The 24,384-nt window shown below is 42.6% G+C and overlaps 2 protein-coding genes across 5 annotated transcripts in view; both read left to right on the top strand.

The window, feature by feature from the left end:
* Positions 1-9,817, top strand: part of RELCH (RAB11 binding and LisH domain, coiled-coil and HEAT repeat containing) — a 77,030-nt gene extending 67,213 nt beyond the window's left edge. For both annotated transcript variants that reach the window (XM_036406217.2, XM_036406206.1), the window contains 2 exons: positions 3,826-3,896; positions 8,016-9,817. In XM_036406217.2, the coding sequence (XP_036262110.1) occupies positions 3,826-3,896; positions 8,016-8,136 (192 nt within the window). In that variant the 3' untranslated portion in view covers positions 8,137-9,817. The remainder of the gene's footprint in view (positions 1-3,825; positions 3,897-8,015) is intronic.
* A 7,747-nt stretch (positions 9,818-17,564) lies between these two features.
* TNFRSF11A (TNF receptor superfamily member 11a) overlaps positions 17,565-24,384 on the top strand; it is a 28,067-nt gene continuing 21,247 nt past the window's right edge. For all 3 annotated transcript variants that reach the window (XM_036379132.2, XM_054517314.1, XM_036379131.2), the window contains exon 1: positions 17,565-17,795. In XM_036379132.2, the coding sequence (XP_036235025.1) occupies positions 17,736-17,795 (60 nt within the window). In that variant the 5' untranslated portion in view covers positions 17,565-17,735. The remainder of the gene's footprint in view (positions 17,796-24,384) is intronic.

The raw sequence follows: 24,384 nt of genomic DNA, 5'->3' as shown, positions 1-24,384 counted from the left end.
TGAGCAGTAAACTATGTTTACTGAGTATGAGATGTAGGTGGCAGAAGTTGAAATGTGATGGCATTTAAAACCAGAAGTTAAGGAGAGCTGCTCATAAGTGGTTTCAAAACATGACATTGAGGAGGTTTTTTTGATAAAGAATAGGTCACATGATTTCAAAACCAGTAAAATCTGGTAAAAATATATTTCTAAGCTGAGAATCTCTGCAGACAAATACTTAACCATCAGAAATGCATGTGGAAACATAGATCTTCCTAGACTGAAGAAAAAGGAAATGTTTTTACCATCTTTATTTTAGTCAAACCAAGGATGCACTAAAATCAATGGCTACAATATATCCAGTTAGGCAAAAGTTTCATTTTCTTTCATCCATGGGATAACTGATCAAATACTTCATTTTTTTAGTTAATGTAACTTCTAAGGTTTAAAGGCAGAGTCAGTTCAAAAGATACCCTGAACTACAGCAAGGAAGTTGATTGAGTTTGAATCTTGTAGTCAGAGAAGGAATTGAGGACTGGAATAGGATTTAAAATAAATCAGTAGGTAAAGACAGCTCTCAATTCTCCATTACCACATTCTGCATTACTGTGGTTAAGTGACTTAAGTCATGATGCCACCTGCTTTGGCTTTTTAGCCAGAGAGCAATATAAAATTAAAAGTATTTACTCCTGCTCCAGTGGGTTGGAAAACTCACTACAGGCTTTGCAATTTTATCCCTTTTTTTGTAGGAATGGATATCTAGGGCTTGATCAGCTTCCCACTTGAATGGGATGTTTGTAGGCATCATGATAGAGGCTTCTGAGACCCAGTGAGTTCTAGTGTGTCTTGGAAGCCTTCTATCTGAAAATCTTGTTTTCTGAAATTAATGTCATTTACTGTCTCAAATAATTAGACATTTGCATAAACAGAATTAAGCCTTTTTTTACTATTTTGGCCTCTATGGTGTTATTCATTATTCAAATGGCGTATCACTTGACAAACACACATACATTTTCTAAATCACAGAGCCTTAGCTCTAATGGCTTTAACGTCAGTACAGAGTTTATGCTCATCTTGGAAGGGTAACATTGTGGAATTGGCTTGTGTGGTCTTGTCTGGCAGCACTTACCACTCATACCTCATACTTGTTTTCCTTTCTTTCATATAAATAAAAGTGCAAGTTGGACATTTAGGTCAGACCTTCTCATCTTTAAAGGAAACATTTCACCTTGTGCAGACATTCAGATACTTTACCAGCATCTCTAGTTCGATGTCAAGTCCCTTCTTCCTCATTTTCCACTTACCTTCTATGGGTTTTCAAAGTAAGTGGATTTGAGTTGCATGATAGTGAGTCAGTACTTCGTAAAAACATTTAGTCCATATACTGCAGTACTGTTTATAAGACTTCAGCATGTTAAGTCTCTTAAGTGTCTCTAAATATAGAGTTAGTACTCTAAAATATTTCTCTTTTAAGGAGATGTGATTTCATAATCAGTCCTATGACCAAACAAGGAGAACCCAAGGGAATAGGTCTGAGCAGTATGTGCAAAGCCATAATGTAGAAATTTAGACATTAATCTGCAGAAGAGGAAAGAATTGCTCCACTTCATCCAAGAATTACACAGTCTTCCCAGAAGGAGCTGTGCAATGGATGGCAAAGCCATCCTCTTATTGAAATGATCCTGGGTCCTTGATGAATTATTCTCCTCTTTGGTCAAATCTTCATATTGTTGATATTTGGAACATCTGGATTCAGATGTATGAAAATGTAGGAAAGCTCCAGTGCACAGATGGAAATGATAAGTAACAAAAATTATGGCGGCTGTGCTTGAAAATTTCACATCTTTTTTGATACAGAAAAAAATTCTGAATATATTTCTCTTGTACCTCTGTTCTCTTAAGCATTAAGTATTTGTATAACATTTTATGCCAATGGAGGACAGAAAATGTAGTAGGAAGAGTTGTAGTCGTGTTTGAATGCCACTCTCTGAAACACTCAAGGGTGTGTAACACCTGCTACCTAAAATGATTCAAATGCTGAAGTAATACTTGTGGAAACATAGAGTGAGCAGTGGCACACGTCTGCAGACCAGACCACATCTTATCAGTGTAATTAATGGTTGTGCTGCAGACTTGACAGAAACCAGCATTTTAATTTATGCAAAAACATTTAAAAATAGTTATCAGTTGGTGGTAACCATTAGTGACTGATCAGTATTTTAGAGATTGAAAATAGTATTTTTCCTTTGTTATATATATTCAGGTTTGGTGAGGCAATACTAATTTTAATTGCTTGTAGCTTTGATATTTTAAGTTTAGAGTCTCAAAAAAGTACTTAACCTTCTTCTGAGCTGTGGCAGAGGAAGTTTCCATTTATGCAGTGTGTCTATATATGTGTGTATATGTACATATTATAGTTTCATACTTTGCATTCTAACTTTTTTGCCTAAGTGTTGCAAAATATGTCTTGGTTTGAAAAGACAGGTGTCTGCTAAGGAAGGCAGGAGCCTCTCTTGAAATGGAAAATGTAAACCCCCTCCCTCCAAATTGTTATAAATTTGAAAATTAAGGGGCTCTCAGGCAAAGATATGGGAGTAAAAATAACAGTTCTTTATTAGGAAAAGTAAAAATAAAAATGCAGTAATACAAAACAAGACTGACCTAGTCAGAATATGACCTGACACCCTGTTGGTCAGGGTGTTGGTAGCAGTCCCAATAAATGGTGGCTGCAGTCCTCCTGGAGTGGCAGATGTGGTTCTGTTGCAGCAATGATCCTGTAGAAGGGTGTAGTTTTCCTCTGAAGGTCCAGGGGTGGTGTAGATGAGCCTGGTCTTCCTCTGGGAAGGGGAAAAAGGCTGCCTATGGTGTTCCAAATCTCAGATTATATCCAGGAAGGAATGCTTGGCTCCTCCCCTTGGGCGGAGCATCTCACACTGGGTTGATGTAATTTTATCAGTCATGCAGTGAGATTCAGTGGCCCAACAACAGAAGATATCTCCTGGAGGGAGGATGGGTTGTGGAAGAGATAAAGAAAAACTGCCCAATTAACAGAAGATAACTGTCCCACCTCTAACAGATGGCAATAGAATACACACCCCCAACCACATCTTGCATTTGCAACCTAAGACAAAACACTTTTGTCTTAATGTGCTGAAACAGTACTGTTGTGAACAGGGCAGGGAGATATTTACCTGTCCCATGAATTAACTGTATGATTTTGTTTTAAAGCCTGCTATTGGGAATCATTTCCTTATTTTTGGATAAGTGTAAAAATGTCAGTGTGGAAGTGTCTTCAGACTTAAATATTCTGCAGAAACCTTTTTAACACTGTACTTGCTTAAATAAAAGGAAAAAGCCATGAGTCATAGGAACTCTGGAAGACACCAGTGGAATGGTATCAAGTTGATTTTAGCACTTCTTCCATTAAGATATTGTCCTAGGATACCATCACACTTTTTTCTTTCCTTGCTTTTTCTTTCTGCATAATGTTCATGAAGATATAGCATGTCACAGATGTACATTTGTTTTAGTGCTGTTTTTAAAAGCCTGGGGCAAAAGGACAGAGTCCTGAACTTCTGTAACTATGTGGAAAGCGTTTTCTTCCTTAAGTTATTTTGAACGTTTTTGTTGTTTCTAACCACAAGGCATTATCAGATAACTGGAACTCAAAGGCACTTGAAAAAAAAAACAGGAAAATGTTTTAAACATTAGTTTTAAACATTAGTTTTAATTCTGACATTAGTTCTGCTAATGTCAGAATTATTTGCAGAGAAGATTTCGTAAGAAGTGTTAATGTAGAAGGAAAAATGTCAAATGTCATATATCTCTCTTCCTTATGTGTCTTAGGTTATTTTGAGCTCCATGATAAAAGAATGTGAACAGAAAGTGGAAAACAAGACCGTCCAAGAACCACAAGGGTAAGACTTCCACTTCCCTTTTTCTATGTGCCTCCAGAGAAGTGTTCTGCAGAGTGTATTCCATAATGTTGTCCAAGGTTTGTGACCTGAAATCCTGCACTGACATGTGCTGTGTTTCAAAACAGATTTTGGAAACCTTAATACAGTGATTGTTTCTGTCTCCAGTGTAAAACATGAGACAACAATTGCTTTTATAGGAATCATTTTCTTGGTTCTTAATTTTTTGTTCATTTAAAGCTGAGTTTAAATTTCTGTCCTGAATCTGAGAAATCAGGGAGTGCCTGGCCTAAGTGCTTAGAGCAATGTATGTAGCAGACACTTTGCCACCCATGGGGGTGGCAACCTGCAGGCTGAGAGAATTGTTCTGGTCCTGGGAAGGGCTTCCTTCAGGCTGCTGTCCCAGTTTGCACAGGACTGGGGCACACAAGAACAGTTTCCCAGTGTATAAACTGACCCCTGTGTGAGTGTACTGGTTAGGCAGTAAGCTGACTTTGGGAAAAGGCCACCTGTGTTGCACTTTGGTAAAACAACCTTTCCACAAACACAGAGTAAACCCAGCTCTTCAGGGAGGCAGCAGACACACAGTGTTCATACATCCATTTTCTTCACCTGTAGAGATGGTGTCATTTGTGTGCACTTCCTGATTACAAAAGTAGCCAACAGACCCACCCACCTTGGATGTGGAAATTTGGAATGCTCAGTGTCATTATGATGAGTTGTATGTGCTCTTTTGCCTGCTTATTGCCTGGAATGGCATGCCAGCAGGTAAATTCTTGTGGATTATTATACAACTTAACAAATCCTTAGCAGTACTGCCAAGGAAGTGTGTGAGAAGGCATCTGAAAAGAGAATCTGTTCTCAATCCCAATGCTTTGTCATGAGAATTGAGACAATTACTGAAGCTTGTTCATGTAATGTTTCCCTATCTGTAAAAAGCTGATAGAATTTACTTCTTGAAAGAGCTCACCCATAGTGAGCTGGAAGCAACTGGTAGTCTGAGAATGATTAAAATAAGAAAGGTGTACAAGAACTCAACAGAAGAAGTGTAAAATAGAAAAAGGGTCAGTCTCTCAGGCGCCAAGTAAAATACTTCAGGCTTTACTAGTAGCAAATACTTTGAAATGACAGTCAGTCCTGTTAAGCCATTGCAGAAATAAATAAATGCAAACCTCATACATCATCTAATGTATTTTCTTTATGAATGCAACTGCTGAAAACTGAGATATGAAAAGGATAAGTCTTTGCAATCTGTTCCTTTGTTCTTTAATTAGCCTTCCCCTTTCTTATTCAACGTCAGGCTATGGTTGTAGTCTTGTACTGTACAAAATTAACAAGAAATATTTTACCACTGAAGAAATGACCTTTTCATATACGTAAATATCTGTTTTCTTGCTAAGTGCTTGCTGATTTCAGTTCCTAATTTCAATGACAAATACATATTTGACAAAGGATTTAAATACAACTGGGATATAAATTACTGGGGTTTGTTAACAGCACGGCAGTGCAGGCACAGAAATCAAAACAGATGCAAAAGCAATCTTCTGATGTTCTTATCCTGTCTTTTCCCCTTGCTGTTAGAAAACTTGGTCAAATAATACAAGATCAAAGAAATTGTTTTTTCAGAAGATTAAACTCTGCATTTTTAAATATTTTTTTGTTAAATATTTTGTTTAGCAATAAACAAGGTATTTTAATCATGGATAACAACTTATATTAGAAACTGATTGCTATAAAATGCCCATTAGGAATGTTTATTTTGCCCTAGAGCTTCCCCATAAAACAGGCAGAACTCTGTGTGGCATCTGATTCATCTGGACACCAGGAAAAATTTGATATTTACACATTATTTTTATTTGTGGGTTGGGTTTTGTTTTGCTTTTTAAATAATGGATTGTTTTAAACAAGATATACTATTGCTTTGTTGGGTTCTTTGATTACTTTTTAAAGATGTGAGACTCAAATTATTTGATTTCATATTAATTTCTTCTATGTTTAAATATTCACTTTGCATAGTAATGGAAGTACTTTGGAGGCTATTTATTTTGGATATTTAAACTATTAAGTATGCAGGATGCGGTGGATTATGTTTCTGTTTACAGTAACAGTATTAGAAAACATGAACTTGTAGACTCTGTAGTTGTTACTGTTTAATTTTTGACATCAGATGGCTGGTATGCCCCAAACTGTTTCAAGAACCAATAGAATACCTCCTTGTTTTCCTCAATCTTATCCAGGATCATTAGACTAATGAAAGCATAGTTTGTTTAGAACTACAGGTTTGTCACCAGTTGCTAGGCTTTCTTTCCCGAAGTGAGCACTTTTATTTTCTTAATGCTGCTAATGCTTGGAATGTACAGTATTTCCCAAATACGTTTTCATAGCTACACCCAATTCTAGGATACCTCATAGTCTGAGATAGCTTCTTGTCCTCAACTAGCTGATAGTGAGTGCAAACTGTTACTTATATAGTTTATATGCCCTTGCTTTATCATGAATTCAAAGGAAATTGCATAAGGCATTCATCTTACTGTAGCAGTAATTTCCCAGCTGAGTTTTATCAGCTGGAAATATGTGATTCATTAGTTGACTGGAGATGTTTAATCAAGCCAAAGATGTCTGGCTATGTGATAGTGCCTGAAATAAATATTTTACTTTAAAAGTTTATAATTAAACTATTTGCAAATCCACAATACAGCTTTAGTGAGAAGCTTCTGTTTTATTTTTATGGTACTTTAAAAAGATCCAGAAATCATTATTACTAAGCACCTTTTTTCTGTGCTGTGAAATGGGAGAAAGAACTGCGTGTATCCCTTCTACCTTTGAAGAAATCATTCAAGTTTTGTTGAAACAGTTCAGAGTTAACTTCAGTTTTATGTCCTTGATGCAAGTGTGTCTAACAGAACTGTTTATAACTTTTCAGACTGAAAAGTCAGTTCCTGGAATCTGGCCTTTGCCTGTAAGACAGATTTTGTGGTCTTAGCTATAATTTTGAAATGCAGAGTCCACACTGAGTTCACAAGGGAGAATTTATTTGGTAATGTTTTCTAAAATTGTCCTTGTCCAATGTTGATAAACACTTGCCATTTTGACTAGAAATATAGGAAGTATGGAATATTTGTTAATATTCCTGCTATGTACATTTGCTCTGTCTTGAGACAGATGACTCATACTGTGCTAAACAGTTTATATATATCTGAAGTTGAGCTCGCTGATATGTTGTTAATTTAAAAAAATCTGTTAATTTAACATAGTAGGGACAATTTCTTAACGTATTATTCAAAGCTTAGCATCCTGTAGCTTCAGCATTGATTGGATTGCTCAGTCCAGTTTGTGGGAAACCTATGAACTCTCCATTGTCTTATGTAGTATGTCTCAATTAGGAACTTCCAAGCACAGGTAACAGGAGCCACATTCACAAGAACCAGAAGAAGCAGCTCCTCACCCAGCAAGGGGCTGACCCAGTCGGGCTCAGGGTGGGGTTTGCAAGAAATTTATAAGGAAATCAAAGGAAAGCTGATTAAGTAATATAAAATAAAGATTTATTGAGAGTTACTAGGTTGACAATCCTCACCAGTTTTTAACTCTGCTTAGGTGAAAGTAGTTGGAAAATCAAGAGTTGAAAATTAAGGAGAGAGGTCACTGTTTTGTACTTACCTTGCTTTTGCTCATCTCTACACATCTGCTCATGTCACTGTTGGAGGCAGGTTACTTGGGTTAGAAAGTTCTGTGTCTGAACTGATACTGGTGAACTTATACTAAATAAACACAAGAATTGACATTTCTGGTGAGAAGGCAAAGGCAGTCAGTCTTTCAGAGAGGTATTTGTCACTATAGCAATTCCCCAGTAGGTAGCAAATGCTAATGTGGTGGCATCCAAAGGTACTAAAAATTAGTGCACAAAAATATCTTACTGTTTTCACAGGCACTGTGAACACATTATAATAAATTTAACAGTATATATATGGACTAGGTAGTTATGGGTTTTCAATTTTTCTTCACAGACTGGTCTTTTTTGTTGAAACCTATGAAACACAAAGACAATTTAGTTGCTTAATAAATAACAGCATAATGTTCTTTTTAATTTGTAGTCTCATGCCACTAAATGTTTTCCTTTCCTAGCTCGATGTCAATTGCAGCGAGCCTGGTAAGTGAAGATACAAAGACCAAGTTTTTGAACAAAATGGGCCAGCTGACTACATCAGGTGCAATGTTGGCTAATGTGTTCCAGAGGAAGAAGTAAGATGGGAAAAGGAACTCCCAGCTTAACACTAAGGTGGACCTCACAGAGACTGGTTCCTGTACTTGAAGTACTTGCCTTTTAATTTCTTCTGTCTTATGTTCTTGTAGTATTATTTTATTCTAAACTCCAAAGATATTTGCACTGCTTTTGAATATCGCTGTGTATCTGTTAATTTTGGGTTAACTGTGGTTGATATAAAACTGAAATCATAGTCCGTACCAAGTCCCTGTTCTGTGTTCTTGTCTTTCCAGCATATTTTTTTTATATAGTGGAAGGTTTTGTTTTTTTTTATTTTCTGACAGGATATCAGCAAATATCTGTATTATACATGGAGCTATTCTGACGGTACTTAAAATAATGTAAATTTGAAGTAATTGTCATGAAGTAATAAAAGTGGAGATTACTTATGTATTTAAATTATGAGAGAGTAATGCAGATTTTTTAATTATGTTTCTAAAAAGAAGAGGAAGAGCCACCAGCATTTGTCTGTGCTTCTAGGGTTGTTTTTGTAAGTATTGTGCATCTTGAATCCAGAGGAATTGCAGTATCTAATGTGTGAGACTGCTTGCACTGCATCAGTCTGCAGGGAATGCTCATGTTTCACATGCTTTATGCCGACATTGTAAATGCTGTACAAAGTCCTTCAGATAAAATTCTCACATCTCTGTGGTTTTTTGAGGAGTTTTTTCTTTTGTAGGGATTTTTGTTTTATTTTAAAGCACTTTACAAGTCTACACATCCACAGGCACATCCTTTAAGTAAAGGAAAAATATGATAAATGAATAAATGTTTATAAACATGTAAGCTACTTCACAGGGTCCCCAGTACAGTTCTGCAGGTTTCCTCTACAGAGGAAACCTTATGCAGGAGAGAGACAGCTTTCATCTTGCACTGAGTGTGCAGTTCTGTGGACTGTGAAAACTAAAGATATTTTGTTGTTTAGATTGAATTTCAGTTCAAATTTAATTTTGGAGTGTTTGAAATTATGCTGAGTTTGATGTGCTGTTTCTTTAAAATTTAAGTAGACTGCCTACATACTTTTTGAAAATGACATTACAGGGATTATATTCAACTACCAAATATTTTTGTTAGCAAGGAAGCATTAACAACTAAATCCTTTTCTTCTTATACAGCACTTTTTTTCCCCCCTCTTTATGTCAATGTAATCTTCTGAAAGTAAACTCAAGTGCATGCATGAACTGGTATGAGGTAGCAAAATATAAAAGCTCGGGTGTTCTCTGACACGGTACCATTCAGCTGGAAGTATGGACGTCTTTGAGGACAGGGAAAGCAAAAAAGAGCAAGGGAATAAAGTATTCCCCCCTGAAACAGAATATGGATGGAATAACAGGTTGGGTATCACCCTTAGATGGAAATAATGGAGATAACTTGAGGTTTCTGCCTGCTTCGTGTCTGTGCCTGTCGGCTCTGCGTTCGCTGTTCCTGCCACGGCTGTGTTGTGACAGGGCCTGCTGCTCCCGTGCGCGCCGTCGGTCCCCTCGCACTGCACTGATGGAACATCTCTCTGGAGGTTACACAGCTCCATGCCTTCGTGTTGCTCGTTGCCATGAAAGTATGCTTTTAGCAGACTGACTGTGAAATGGAGACATTCCTGAGGAATGGGAAGTGGTGACGTTCCTCTCTATTGTTCTGTTGTCAATAAAAAGTTTTGTATACCTGCTTTGTCTTGTTACTTCTGCTCTTCTCTGAAAAAGATAATCACATCAACAGAGCTGTTACAGGAGAGACATTTAATGCACAGAAATTGTTTAGCCTAAACTCTTTTTACATAGCAGGTAGTAGACTGAACTTGCTCAATTTCCTTGGCTCCCAGACCTGTGACTTTACAGCCATTTTCATTCAGGGTCTCCTCCTACGTCTCCTGTGCCACGGCTGTATTTTGGATTTTTCTTCTCAATCTCTTTTCTGACTTCTCAAGCAATTGCAGTGCCAGAGATAACTTTATAGTAATGAGACTGAAATAACAGGGCCCATGGTTAAATTGCCACTTTCTAAAGCAGGGCAGCTGCCTGTGAGAGTGGCTGCTCACCTACACTGAATTTCATCCACTGTTTAGAAAACTCGAAAATTTGCACGAGCCTAAAAACTGTGACAGCAATTTAACTTTGGAGAAAGTGAAATGAGAACCTTTAGTTCGTTAGTATAAATGTAGCCTCTTTACCCCCATAGGCTAATGGGTCTAGTCTCTCCAGCCCCTTGAAAAGTGTAGCTTTTGCTACTCACAGTTCTACTTCCCACTAGTTGTAGGAATTTGAGTGAGGATCACAGGAAGACCAGCACAGTAACTACTGAGGTGAGAAAATTACTGTGTAGGCAGCAAACTCCCAATGCAGGTTGTCTTCAGGAGTTTTGCCTCCTAAATTTCAGGTCTCTGTTAGTATATGTTGGTTGCAGGAGTTTTTCAGTGTATATTAGTTTTCAAATATGAACAGACTTTCAAGATTGCAAGAAGTTGTTCTGTGGGGGGGGCTTGGTGATATTTGGGTTTTTCTGGTTATTCCTCCTAACTCTGTCACTGTAACATTTAGGACTGGAAAAATAAAAGAGACCCATTTAATGAGAATTACCAGAATATTTTAAATTAACCTTCCCCCACCTTTCCTGTTACTATTCAAAATAAGTGAACCTTTTGGGACAAAATGTTCTGTTAAAAGAAAGCAGTTCGTCCCCTAAGGGTTGTCTTTAATTGCTTATGGCTCTGCCTGAGTAAGGATTCTGTAAAAAACCTAAATGTTTGCTTCATTGGCATTGCCTGAACATCTCCGACTTGTTAGCTTTAAATGTCAAAGGTCTCATGCTGCCCCTAGTGAAGTTTCACATAAAATCTTTGTATCTTTATTTAAAATATTGGCTCTTGTGTTCTTAAACAAAAGTGATTAGTGGGCTGAAGGTACCTGGCTGCCTCAATATATGTTCTCTGCAGATCAAGCATAAAGCTAATTGGTATTATGCCTATATTTGGTTTTGGAAGATTCCTTTCTAGAACTCTAAATTAGGCAAATTGTTCTTCTCGTATCTTCTAAGTAAGGTGAATAAAGGGAGCTCCATAAGAAAAGCTGCACAGTCTTCTGTTAGTCTCTTCCTACTCCCCTACTGCACCAAGAAGAAAAACAATCCTGCTATTACTGTACATGAAAGTATATTCTGGTTAGGGGAACTAAAAGCAGTGTTTGAATGGATTTGGGGCTACAAAAGGTGAGGAAGCTGATGGATTTAAAGATTAAAAACTATCCATGAAAAAATCTGTTGTGAAGACAAAGAGGAGTTTTTGTAATATATTGTGGGAATTCATTGCTACATAGGGGATGATAAGATGATTCAAAAAGATTCTGCAGAAAAGTAGATTTGTGGGATATTTCTACCCTCTCTGTTGTGACACTGTTAATGGCATTTCTGTGTTCCAGGACTCAGTGGCTCTATGTTTTAGTGCATTTATGAAGGTGAGTATAGTGCATTCCAAATGTTTTAAGTAATTTCCCATTTGGAACTTACTGAGTATGATATTTAAGTAAACCATGAAGTACCAGCACAGGTTCATGGAGCAGAAGGTCACTGAAATGTTGATGCAGCAAAATGATTGGCACGCCTCTGATCTGAGGTGGAATCACAGAAGTTCCTGCATCAAATGTAAGTGCTGATGAATAACAGGAATGAAGGCAACAAGATTTCAAGGAAACTGGCTCACTGATTTTCTGAGTGCATTTGGATAATGTTTCTAGTAAATACATTCAGATCCATAGCTAATTTGGTTTAGACTATGAAATTGGTCAACAAAGGCCCAGAGGAGCATGGTTGTTGAATAAAGCTATTCAGGTCCTGGATTTCAGCAGTGTACACTGATATATCATGTGTTAACTAATTCAAATGAATGACCATGAATGAGTAATCATTTTTCCAGAGAAGCTGTTTCTAAGGTTTAGCTTAGAAGCTGTTTTAAGGTTTCCTTAGATTTGATGCTGGCCAGTTTTCATCCATACAGATAAGCTGTAGGAAAAGAGGATTCTGCTTACAGAGTTAGTAACAAGCAAGTCAGTGGCAAACAGCCTCTGTCTCTGGAGGCATCTGCACTGCATGCTGAACCTGAACGTCCATCACACTTCCAGTTTGGTGAAAGACTTCCTTAGGCTGAAGATTTCCATTTCCCAGAAACTTCTGAGTATGAGCAGTTCTACTGCAGAAGTGAGTGACTTGAAACAGTGACTTACCACTTGGTGTCAAGGGGCAACACCATGGCAGTGGTCAGTCTGGTTCCTTTCCAGCACTGGGATTGCATGTGCTCACTACTGCCTCCCTCAGTCACCCCATGTCAGGCTGGTCTGCACCCTCTTGACTTCACCATCCCACAGAAGCAGAGGGCTGTTTTTCCTACCATTTAAATACTGTTTGCAAATAGGACTGTTTGCTGTGTATTTGAATATTTCCATTCCCAAAATTCTGTGACTGTGGCCTTATGCTGCTGCTCCTTGCTCTGCACTTTTACAGAGTTTTTTCCCCATTCCGTAACACCTGAGAGGCCTCTTTAGGAGATGGAGGCAGTACAGGAGTCCTGCTGAAGTGACAGCAGCTGTAGCAGAGCATGTGCCTTGTAGGATCATGTGGGTTGTTCTGAAAGGCATTTGCACCTTCCCTTTAACTACGCTGCAAAGCAAGGGGAAGTGGTGATGGGGAAGAAGCAGCTGCAATATTTAATAGGCAACAAGGACCCATGTAGGTTTGATCCCTTGCTGACAGATGAATGCACTCCGTTGATCTAAGTATGAATTATCTCAGTCAGGTGAGTTTTCAAAGGAGTTTGGGATCATTAAGTGTGCTGTTAGATAAAATGGCAGGGTGGCTCTGGGGAGCTGGTAATGGGGTGTTGCCAAGGGGTTACGGTCTCAGTCCCCCTGCGGGTAGGTGTTTGCCAGCCTTAAAGACTCATCTCCAGGGCTTGAGGAATATCCTGGGCAGAGCAAACTCCCCAGGCCATGCCAGTATTGCTCTCGTCCCAAGGATGAATATATGACTCAAGTCTTGAAGGTCAACAGGTATCTTATAAACATCAAAGTTAAAAATTCACCATGACTTTGTATTTCCTCCCTAGAGTATGCAGGCATAGCTGTTGCCACAGTGGCTGGTGATAACCTATCAGCTCAGTGTCTGCTTGCACGTACTTCAAATATCTGACGTACTAGCGGCGGGTGGTTGGGAGCATTTTTCTTTTGAATGCTGCGGACTTGAGGTTTTCAGACAGGCATTTAGCAGTGGTACATTTTTGTGGGATTGTAAAAGGTGTGTTGTGTAAACCACACCAGTGTGACTAAGGAGCTTTATTATAGTTGCTCTGTCATGGGAAATATTTGTGTGTTTGAAAATTTCAAGGAGACTGGGCAAAAGAATGCTATGGAAACTTGCCTTTCACAGGAAGAAAAGAGTTTCAAGTTGATGACGTGACTTTGTGTATGGGTTGGAGTTTTTTGTAAATAGATTTTATTTTTTTAATTTCTTTATTTTAATAGCTAGAGTTCTCAAATAAAAGTAGAGCTTTCTGTGCTAAAATATTTTTCTACCTTTTTTCTCCAAGTATAGAAAGCTCCACATGCTGGGTCATACAGTAGGGCTCCCTCCCTGCAGTGGGTGATGAGGCAGCTCAAAGGAGCCTTTCTCCCTGGTCCTACAGCAGACTCTCTGCATGGATTGCTGGTACTCCAGAAGCTGCACTGCGACCCACCTGCCCCACAGAGCATCCCCCTGATTTAAAGGGATCTTTCCTAGAGCTCTGACTTGGCACTGCACTGCCTTTCTTGCTCACCTGCTGAGAGGCAGGTGCTCATATTTACACAGCCTGTATTTAGTCCACAGACTGAAACCTCAGATAACCTTTGTGACACATACTGAAAGAAAACCATTGATTGTGATTGATCAAAACCCTTCAGCTCATCCTCTATCCTCAACAGCATGCAAGAGGCAAGGGAATGCCTTCACAGCCTTCCTGCACATGAGAAAAGGTCTCCCAGGGTGCAATCATCTGCCTTTCAGTGTTGTTTCTCTACCCAAGTTTCCATCATGTCACTTTGAAGACCCTGAAGATTTAACACAGAGCGTCCTGGTTCTCCCTCCCTGGGAAAGGGGGCATCACAAGGTGTTGGTGTCCATGTGCAGGTTAAGGGGAGTTCAGTGGCATGGATAAAGTGAAAGAGCAGCTGGGGACATAAACATGGGCGCACAGGTGCTGCTCAGATGCCCTGGTGTATCCACCAAACCATTCCCGGCCTTTGCTTTTTGGGTTGAAAGTTTTGGAAAGATAAAGACAAATTCAGGCATTGGCTGGGACTGAGCTGCCATTTATCCAAGCTCCTGCAAAAGAGGAGTTTTTACACTGATGCTGAAGGGGTTTAATTCTCCCACAGCTACAAAACTTGCAGTTTTGATGTAGATAGCAACTTTTAGAATCGTATTTAGCAGGTAATACCCACTTTTCTCTCTCTAGGAAGGAAGCAAGAAGAGATCCATACTGACCGCAGCCCTGCTAAGTGGTCAGCCAGGCTCACCGTTTGTTTTCCATGGCAGGCATCACCAAAGAAGGGATCCTGGAATTATCCAAGCTATTATTTTCATTCTGTCACACTGCTAAGGCTGCACAGGGTTTTCCATCTCTCCTCTTTCATAAGAGCTTCCCAAAGGGCTAGTCCAGTTTATGCTTGTGTGCCACAGCAGTGAACAGAAACAAGAAGCACCTGAATGTCATCGTTAAGTTTGAAACCTTAATATTTCAAGCATTTTGGTTTTATTCAAAACAGGTGCTTTGCAAAGGTAGCTGACAAAATAATATTCTGTAAGAGAAAAAAAAATTCTAGAACAGGCAGACAAACCAGTTTTGGTATAAATGTTTAGGTTTTATCTGTGCTACATAAAATGATATATGTGATAAGTGTGAGAGTATTGACAGTGTTACACATTCCCCAGTTCATATTTTATAGCATTCACATTTTAGTTTCTAACAATCTACTGCAATCCATAATTAAGACTGTAAAGCACCCAGTAGTGGCTTCTGTGGGTTTTGGCTCGGAAACATAAAATTTAACTTGGAGGAAAATGTCTGAGCTTTCAAAAAGAGGCTGTTTTCACATAGTGGTAGAAAATGAGAGAAATTTCAGCCCAAACAAGAAATACTTCAGGCAGCATCAGGGGTGAGAATGCAAAAGTAATTGAGCTGATGTGCAATACCGACTGCTCTGGAGCTGCTCTGAGCTGCAGGGCTTGGCTTTACTCGATGCCTTCAAAGCCTTCACTTGACACCTTCGAAGCAAGCTGATAACACATCTAACTGCTAGTGAGAGTGTGAGTTTGCTCTTGTAAATCTCTGGTTAGAATGAGCAGCTGGTAAATAAACACAGCCTATAGCCTTGGTGTTGTGCTAAATGTGAAAAGGGGAAGAGACTTAACAGACTGTTCTGTTTAAAAAGAAACATTTCCTTGTACAATAAACACAAACATTTTAAAACATCCTGGCTGGCACAGAACTGCATGTTTTCAGCAATGGGTGGATGAGGCTCCAGCAGAAGGATCTCACCCCAGTGCTGTCCCTCCCTCTCAGTGGGCTCCCTCCAGGACAAACCAGGACTAGCACCGCTGCCAGCAGCTGGGCACACACCTTTGCACATGTCATAACTTACCTTGCAAAGCCCCTGAGAAGTCTGCTTTGCATTTGTTCCCTACCAGGCAAGCTGGCTGCTGTGGCCATCCCTCCTACTCCTCACTCCCAAATCAGTTCTGTTCCGGCCTGTGCAGCCCAAGTGTGGTGAGTCCCTGACTCCTCAAGCAGGGTGACAGGGCTCTGACATGCACTTGCAAGCTCGATGGCTTGCTGAAACCCATCAGCATGATCCTTGTCCAGTCACCTCCAGAAGAGTGAGGGCATCAGGAGCAGAAGCTGGCCCTAAGCTAGGCATGTCATGCAGTGTTGCTTTGAGCCACAGCCCACTGTGGAGCATCAAACTCACCTAGGGGCCACCAGTGCCCAAACAGCCCCGTGGTGTCAGAGAACAAGGCCAGGACCTGCAGGAGCACAAGGTCCTCAAGCAGGACCTGCTTGAGCAAAGATCAGGCACGGCCCAACGCTTGCTGAGGACATTGGGGGGGCGGGGGGGGGGGGGTCAAGCAACTCTAGGGAGATTAAAAAGGCTTTATGGTGCCTGGAAACTATCAAACTATCTAGGGGTGAAGGTCATAGCTTCATGTTGCTGTAGAGGCAAGCCCTCCACTAGCTAGATGGGAAAAGCTCAGCAGCTGTTTCTGTCCTGAGTGTATCATTCCTCTGAGCAGAAAGCAGACAACAGCACCACTGAGGAAGGATCAGTTTTTAATATTCTCTTCATCTTTTGTGTTTGAATTCATTTATTTATTTGAAAACATAGAGAAAACTCTACGTTTTTTTCCAGGTCAAGGGTTAAATCTAAATACATAAGTGAAAGAACAACTTCCTTCTTTGCCTAAGTCAGAAACGTGCTCCCAAGCTCATTTCTCAGCGTGTGAGCACAGGGCAGGTTTTGTGTCCCCGGGGTCAGCTCCCCTGGATCCTCAGCCTGTGTAAACAGCCGAGCCCTGTCCTGCGACACCACTGAGGATTCCTGACCCTCTGTGAGGGCAGGGACATCGCGGCCGTTCCGGGCACGCCCCCAGCTGCAGCCCCTCGCCCCCGGGCAGGGCGGCTGCCGCAGGCAGGGCGGTGCAGGCCCTTTCGGGGGTCAGGAGGCCACCGAGCAGCGTTCCGAGTCAGGTCGCAGCGACTGGCCCCGTGCACGGCCTGGAGTGGTTTGGGAGAGCTCCCAAAGCACATCTTCCGCTTTTCTTCCCCTCTTGGCAGCAATCCCGTCCGCCAGCTCCCGACATCAGCTAAAGTTCGTGGAGGGGGAAGGGAGGGGGACCTCGAGCTGTGCCAGAAGGCCGAGGCTGGCACCCACATGTTGCACGGGCACCGAGAAGGAACAGGGCACGGGAAGGGACGGGACAGGGGCTCTCCTCAGGCCTGGGGGCAGACCCAGGGCGCATGGGGGGCGAGGTGGGAGGCAGGCTGAAGCCCAAGATGTCTTCTGACAGTGACGGGCGATACCCGGGGGCGTGAGGAGAAGGCAGCAATTCCAGGGGAGATGACAGCGGGGAAAGGGGCTGGGGGCTGGAACGGGAGGGCTCAGAGGCGGGGGCAGGTGGACGCACGGCCCTGCCAAGAAGGACTGACCGGGAATGCAATCCCCACCGGCCGGAGGAGGGACGTGGGCATGGTGACTAAATTTCTTGTAAAAAGGGGTGGAGAAAGGAAAGGGAGGGACAAGAAGCGAGGGGAAAAAAAAAAAAAAAAAGGCCCTGCATGTCAAGGCTGAGGAAATGCTGTGGGAACTACAGCCAGGCACTTTTTTTTTTTTTTTCTTCTCTCTTCTCCCCTCGTGTAGCTGAGAGGAAGGAAAGGAAGAAAGAGAAGTAGTCAGCTCAAATGCGCCTCGCTGCGCTGCCGGGGCGCGGGGGCTTGGCTGGAAGGATCTAGTTTCCCTTCGGTGGCAGGAAAAGGAGCCACGGGAGGAGGCAGAGACGCGCACCCAGACATGCCCGTCCCGTCAGGCTGCTGGCTCCTTCTCCTGTGCCTCGCTGCCGCTGGCAAGCAGGTAAGGCTGGGAGCCGGCGGAGGGGGAGGTGGGTGTCGCATCCCGCCCGCGGGGTTGGTTTGCTTGTCCCGCTGCTCGGGGCGATCGGCGATGTCGGAGCCCGCGGCATCCCGCAGAACAGCTTCGCCTGCCTTGCCCCCTGCTCTGCTGGTTTGGGTTTTGGTTTTGTTTTTATCCCAGCAACTCATAAGTTTCTCTCGCTTCTGTAAAATCAAAGTAGTCCAAACCCAAAGTTGCAAAGGGAAGCCAGGAGATCTGCGGGGAAAACAGCCTGCTTCTGCCCAGGGCAGGGTGTGAGAAACCAGAAAATATTTGCAGTGAGGTTGTTGAGGGATATAATTTGCATGTAGAGTAAAAATAAGGCAGACTCCACCCTACCGAACAGATTTATTCGAGCGAGCGTGGGCACACTTGTCCCTCAGGCATGGGACGCGGGGTTTTGGCAGCCCAGGTTCAACTTTCCAGCTTCCCCAGCGGGATGAGTCCCCTCAGGCTCTGGCCATCCCGCCATCCCAATGCTGGCAGCCCCCGCGCGGCCCCGGGACGTGGGACGGCCCTGTGACCCCCGGTCCGCGAGTGGGCGGCCGCCTGACTCGCCCGGGGGTTGCTGTGTGCTCATGGCAGAGCCGGGAACCAAGCCCGGAGCCGGGTCAGCTGCCCCAAAGGGCAGCCCTTTCCTCCGACGGGGGAAGATCTGAGCGAGCTTTGGCCCTGCGGTTGTTTGCAAACACAGCGTGCTCCGGTCGCAGCTCTGTGCGGTGCCAGGTGGCTGCCGGTCAGCGTGGTTCACTTGGGATCGCGGCTGGCCTTCCCCTGCTGTCGGAAAGACCATTTTCTACAGCCAGCTCCTCTCAGCCTTTTCAGTGGCGTCCATGGCGTTTCCTCCAGCAATTTACATCGGCAGAAGCTTGCTTTGCTCTTTCTAATTATACAGCTTAAAAATTATCCTTCTCCCTTGTGGTTGTTTAGACCCTTCTAGACGGGCAGGATTTACAAATACCATGCTACCCTTTATTTAGACTTTATTTCCTCCATTAATCCATGTTTGGCAGCCTCGCTACCATTTGTATTTATTTCATCAGAACTTCTGGTATTTTTCTGTGTGTCATTATTCTTGATAAGTTATGTAACTTAGAGTGCTTCCCTCAACATGGGGATGTAACCAGGCCATGGCTGGGTTCCCTGAAAGCAAGGTGCAGCTTCAAGAAAAAAGAGATAAAAACCCAAACCAAAACAGAAAACCCTCTGTTGTCTACAGCTTACAATTTCATGTCTGACCGCACCGTCCTGAGAGCCTTTCCTTTGGATTCCTGGTCCTAAATATGTTGCTTAAAACCACACAGGCCTTTTTTTCCCCTCTAAAACATATGTTTCATTTTGTCCACCCTCACTCTCAGGCTTCTCTCAAATCGCTGCTTTCCAGGTGTCCTCCATATGTATGTGAATTAGCCTGCAAATTTCAAAAGTGACTTTTACATCACAGCTTTCAGAGGGTTTTCCCCGTCCCTCAGTATCCTCTGTGTCTCTCTTTTTTCCTGCCCTGGTGCTCAGGACTCATCGGTGCAGCAGGAAGAGCAGACCTCAATGCTCTTCGTGCCTTTACTTCAGGTCACTAACCATTACATGCCTGCTTCCTTCTGGAGCCATTTGGGTTTAGTGCAGTTTTTCCCTTTGGAATATCCTCATTGCCTGGAACTGGCTCAGCTTTTGACCGAACCTTGGAAATTCAGATTTCCATGGTATAGGTCCCAGCATGTTTCAGGTACCGTGATGTAGGAGCCAGAGCTCCTCATCATTTCTCACCTCTTGATTCATAGCCTTTCACAGGACACAGAACAAGGAACTTGTATTTATTTTGGGCTGATGTGTAAAGTCTTTCCACTGCCTCCAACACGTGCTTAATTCTGAGTCTGTGTTTGTACAGGGTGCAACTTTGCATCGCCATTGCTTTGGACAAGTAGCAGCACAAAACTGTAGGAAGCTCTGGGAAAGCTGCAGCGTAAGATAAGGATAAAACATAATTTGTCAAAGAGCCCATTAATTTAATAATTCTGCCTTCAAGAGTGAGCAGAACCTACAAGAATGTGAAAGGCAAGCTTAGAGAGGTGCTGCTCTGGAAGAGCCTTTCAGTTTCTCCTTTGACTGATTTGAGCAGTGGTTTCTTAGAAGAGAGTTGCTTTCTGATGGAACAAATGTGAGAATACGAGTGGGAGGGTTGAGGTTTTTCTAGTGCATTTGTGTTAGTTTAGACCAGTTAATAGGGTGGAATAGTGCTCAAATAGTTATATTTGCAATGTATTTCCTGCAAAGAATGAGAAGCATTCAGAAATATAAGTTATTGCATACTCACTCCTAATTCTGCTGAGATTAGACATGATCATTGTCATCATTTTCACCAAAGAGGAAATGGGAACAGAGAATTCGTGACTTGCTTTAGGTCACACACCAAGCATGGAGCAGAACTTCTGGGAACAGAGCTCAGCCCTACTTATCTTGTGCTTCAGCCACAGATGATCTTTCCAAGTGATTTGTTTTGGGCACTTGTCAGAGGTATTTTGCTCTCTGTGGCATGATCTGCTCAGCTTCTTTGCACAGAGTAGTCACATCCCTTTCCTTGATTAACACCAGCAAAGAGTATCAGTGCTGCTATCAGATGGGAGTCAAAGTCTCTGAGAATGTGCATTTGCAAATGTGCAGTAAATCAGTTGCACCACAGATTCATCTCGCCTTGTGTGCCACGGAATGTGTCCTTCCACTACTCTGTAACATCTACTTCATAGATAACATTTGCTCATTGCAAGCATTTGGAATTCTTCACAGTGTAGAAAAATTTTGGCCAAAATATAGATTTTTCTCTAACTTCCTAAAATGCACAGTCTGTATGATGAGAGAGGGGAAAAAAGAGCATAGCAGTGACTGTACTGTGTTACCATGGGCTCTCCTGGTCCATTATTCCTGCTCTGATCAGGGCCAAAGAAATCATTCAGTAGAGCAAAACTTCTACAATATCTAAACTCCTGGATATGTTCTACCGTTAACAGCATGAGCTTCAAAGATACTGTAATTCAATTAATTCATTTGTAAAAATTCCCTTGCAGCAATGGTTCCCATGAGGAACACTGGCAAGCCTTCCATTGTTTTGCAGTTTCCCCCAGAACATGTGAAAAATCTTACAGCACCTCATATAAACAGAATATAATGTATGTAAAACTACATCAAACCACAATTTAAGAGATCTGTCCCACTTCTCTTTTCATGTTAAGCATCATCTGTCTGATGTAATTTCTTCTTTCCCACCAACAGGACCAAAACAAACCTTTGCCACATTTCACAAATTGGTAGAATTCAAAGCTTATCAGACATCTCAAGGGTACTGACCAATGTCATCTAGGTCACAGGGCTTTCTTCATACTGTGCCAGAAGGAGAAAAAACCCGAAAGAAACAGGTCAAGCAGAGAGATTAACTGCATCCCTAAGGATCTTTTTTTGTTTCTACTGCCCATTACTGTCTATAACTCTCAAGCTCAGAAAAGTGGGATGTAACTTGACAGCTGGGCAAGAACCATTTTACAGATGGTAAAAGGGATGAGTGTGTAACTACTACACAGTAAATCATGGAAACCTCAAAGTGATGCCCTCCAGCATCACTTAACACTATTTAACACATCCTTGACACTATTTAGAGGAATCATACTTGAGTCACTTTGCTAAGCTTATCCATCTGTCCTTGGAGTTCAAGTGGTGAGAGGCTCTCCTGTAGTAGGTACATGCACAGATGCAAGGAAAAGGAAAAGGCAATGCTTGCTTCAAGGCAATGCCTCCTGCTTCTCCCTGCCCACTTCCTCTCTGTATGACCTGGTCTGCAGGAAGTCTTTGTGGTGACCAGAGCCAGGAGGGTTCCTGCCAGCACATGCTGTTACCACAGAATTCACATCTCCCTCCATCTGTGCCCCATGCTGCAAGGGGCTGCTCTGCAGCCAAGGCTGCGGGACACTTGGAGGAGATGGTTGCTTTGGAAGCTGGTTGAGCTTACACAGGAGGGAAGAGGGAAATAGAGATAACTGGTTCATCATGTCGTCAGCTGCAGCTCTGCTCCTTGCATAGACTGTCCCCTTCCTTTCCATAGGAAACTGGAAACTCAGCTTGCTGGAAACTCAGCTTGCGAGGCAGCACTGGCTTCTGCAGTCACACACCCCTGTTTTTAAGGATGCCTTGGCTGGCGTTGCTTGCATGGAGAAGCAGCTGCTCTGAGAATGGCTCATTATTGCTGATGGAGAACGCAAAGGCAAATATTTGTGTGTTATAAATGCAAGATAAAAATTAAGTGATGTTTAACCAGGTTGCACTCTGGACTTGAGTAGGCCTTGGTCTGTGCGACACAATAGCCTGCCTGCAAGAACTTGCCCCTTTTTATGACTTACTCTTTGAAAATGGTCCAAAGTTCATGTAGTAGAAGAAAAACTCCACAAGCAGCAATGGCTGGAAGTCACAGTGTGGCTGCAGGTGGGAATCCAGCTGTGCTGGCACTCAGGGCAGCCTGCTGTTTTGCCTGCCCTGTGGGAGCAGGACTTGGTGTGATGCTTTGGCACTAGGGAAGGCAGGTTTTCTGATTTGTCCCTGTCTGTGTGTCACTGCACTGTGCTATCATATTTGTGATGGGGTGCCTTCTGGAGGGCTCAGCACTGCACAGCAGGAGCAATGCTGACATCACCCTGGCACTCCAGGACATCCTGGTTTGTGTCTCATACCTGTATAGCCGCCTCAGCTGCTTTGTGCAGGGCTTCTGATGGTTGCCTCTTTTGTTTGCCTTCTCAGGGTGTGAGCTCTCTGGGCATGGCTTTCTTTGGTGTTTGTGTAGTGCCCAGGATGTCATGGCTGCAAACGAAGCCAGAGTCATTAATCACCTTGGGATAGCACCCCATCTGTTTCTCACCAAAGTCACAGGGAGGTCTGCCCACGCAGGCCCAGGAAGGGAGTGGATACATTGCCCTGGCTGAATGCCACGGTGTAGGCTGCAGCATCCAGCCTTCACCCTTGTTCTCTGGATCTTCTTCTGCCCAGACCCCCTGCAGCATCCCCACAGCAGAGGCACATTCCCCACACCACTTGGCCAGATGTGTTTGTGCTGCCCCCCTGCAGCATTCCCAAAGGAGTGGCTGGAGGAGGGGCTCTGGCAGGGAATGGCAGCATAGTGGGCAGGCAGAGAGAGCCTGAGAGAGAGCTGAGACCCAGGGTTGCTTCTCGGCCTCTGCAGAACCCTCTGGCTGCCTCCCTTCTTAAAATCTAGATAAAAGAGACCAGAAAAGGCTGTGTTTTGGTAAAAGAGCCAAGCTGTCCAGTTTAATCCACCCTGCAAGAGCCAATTAGCCAAGGAGGGGGGGAAAAAATGAGGTCATTCACCCTCACCACTTTGTGGCTACTCGAAAAGAAAAAGAAGTATATAGGGTCTGTTCAAGAATGGCAAAGAACAACATTTGTGACTGCAGATGGACACAGAATATATTTAGTCAGTGGTCAAAGGGGAGGGAAAAGAAAAGAATCTTGTATGGAAATAAAAATACTGTGAAGTTTTGTTAGGCAACCCATTAATCTGGAATGCAGAAATACAGATAGGGAAAAATGCGCAACTAGGTTCATATGAAGTCCTAAAATTGCTTATGTAGCACACAAGAAAATCTATTTTGAGTGCATTATTTTGCCACAGTGAAGAGTTTTGCCTTAGGAGCAACATATGCTCCAGTAACTTTGCATTGTTTGGTAGCAAGGATGAGATGGTTCCTTGAATCTGATCTCACAGGAAGAAAAGCTCTCCCCTGCAATACCACATGTTGTAAAACAGCCTGCTTATGGAAAGCAGCCAGGGCCTCTTCCAATCAGGGAGGAATATTTCCATAGACATTACTGGCTGCAGCCACCGGCAGAGCTGGTTCCTTGTGACTGACACCTAAAGAGTGAATTAATCAATCCTCAGCCCAGTCCTGAGCTCTTTAATAAAGGCAGCAATTCCTTCACAACAGAGAAGGTGCAGATACAGTTATGCAGCCCCCGCTCTAACTCGCACTGAAGCAGAATAGTCTGTGGGTGTTACATGCATCCCCCCAGACAGCCATCATCCCCAGCAAGGGCTGCAGCCCCACCCCTGCCCTTCGTGTTCCTGCCTTCAGAGTACTCAGCAGTTGTTCCATGGACAATGCTAAAATCCAGGAGAAGGAAGCCAGAGCAGAGTATTAGGTGGGGAAAGCTCTCTTCTACTACAGGCTTTCTCATTCTGCCCAGCAGCTCAGCTAGGATTATGGGATTTTGCCGCACATAGTAAGAGATTACCATGTTATGTTCCACTCTGAGGGTGTGCTGGAAGGAAAGGGTACATAAATATACAGATTTTTAAGCACAGAAAGTCCACATTGGACACCTAATCTGGCATCCAGCCCAAGAAATCTGTCATGGTCATTTCTTCATTAAAATTCATCTTCAGCTGATGAAGCATAGAAAAATGATCTGCTGAACAAAAATGCAAGAGGAGCATGCTCCCCCTAAATCATTGTAGCTTAACTGTTTTGGGTTTTTTAAATTTTTTTTTAAATTAAGC

This window comes from Molothrus ater, chromosome 1, assembly GCF_012460135.2.
Source record: "Molothrus ater isolate BHLD 08-10-18 breed brown headed cowbird chromosome 1, BPBGC_Mater_1.1, whole genome shotgun sequence".
NCBI classification, from domain to species: domain Eukaryota; kingdom Metazoa; phylum Chordata; class Aves; order Passeriformes; family Icteridae; genus Molothrus; species Molothrus ater.
The sequence above is the reverse complement of the archived record's forward strand: the minus strand, read 5'-3'. Positions and strand labels throughout refer to the sequence as shown.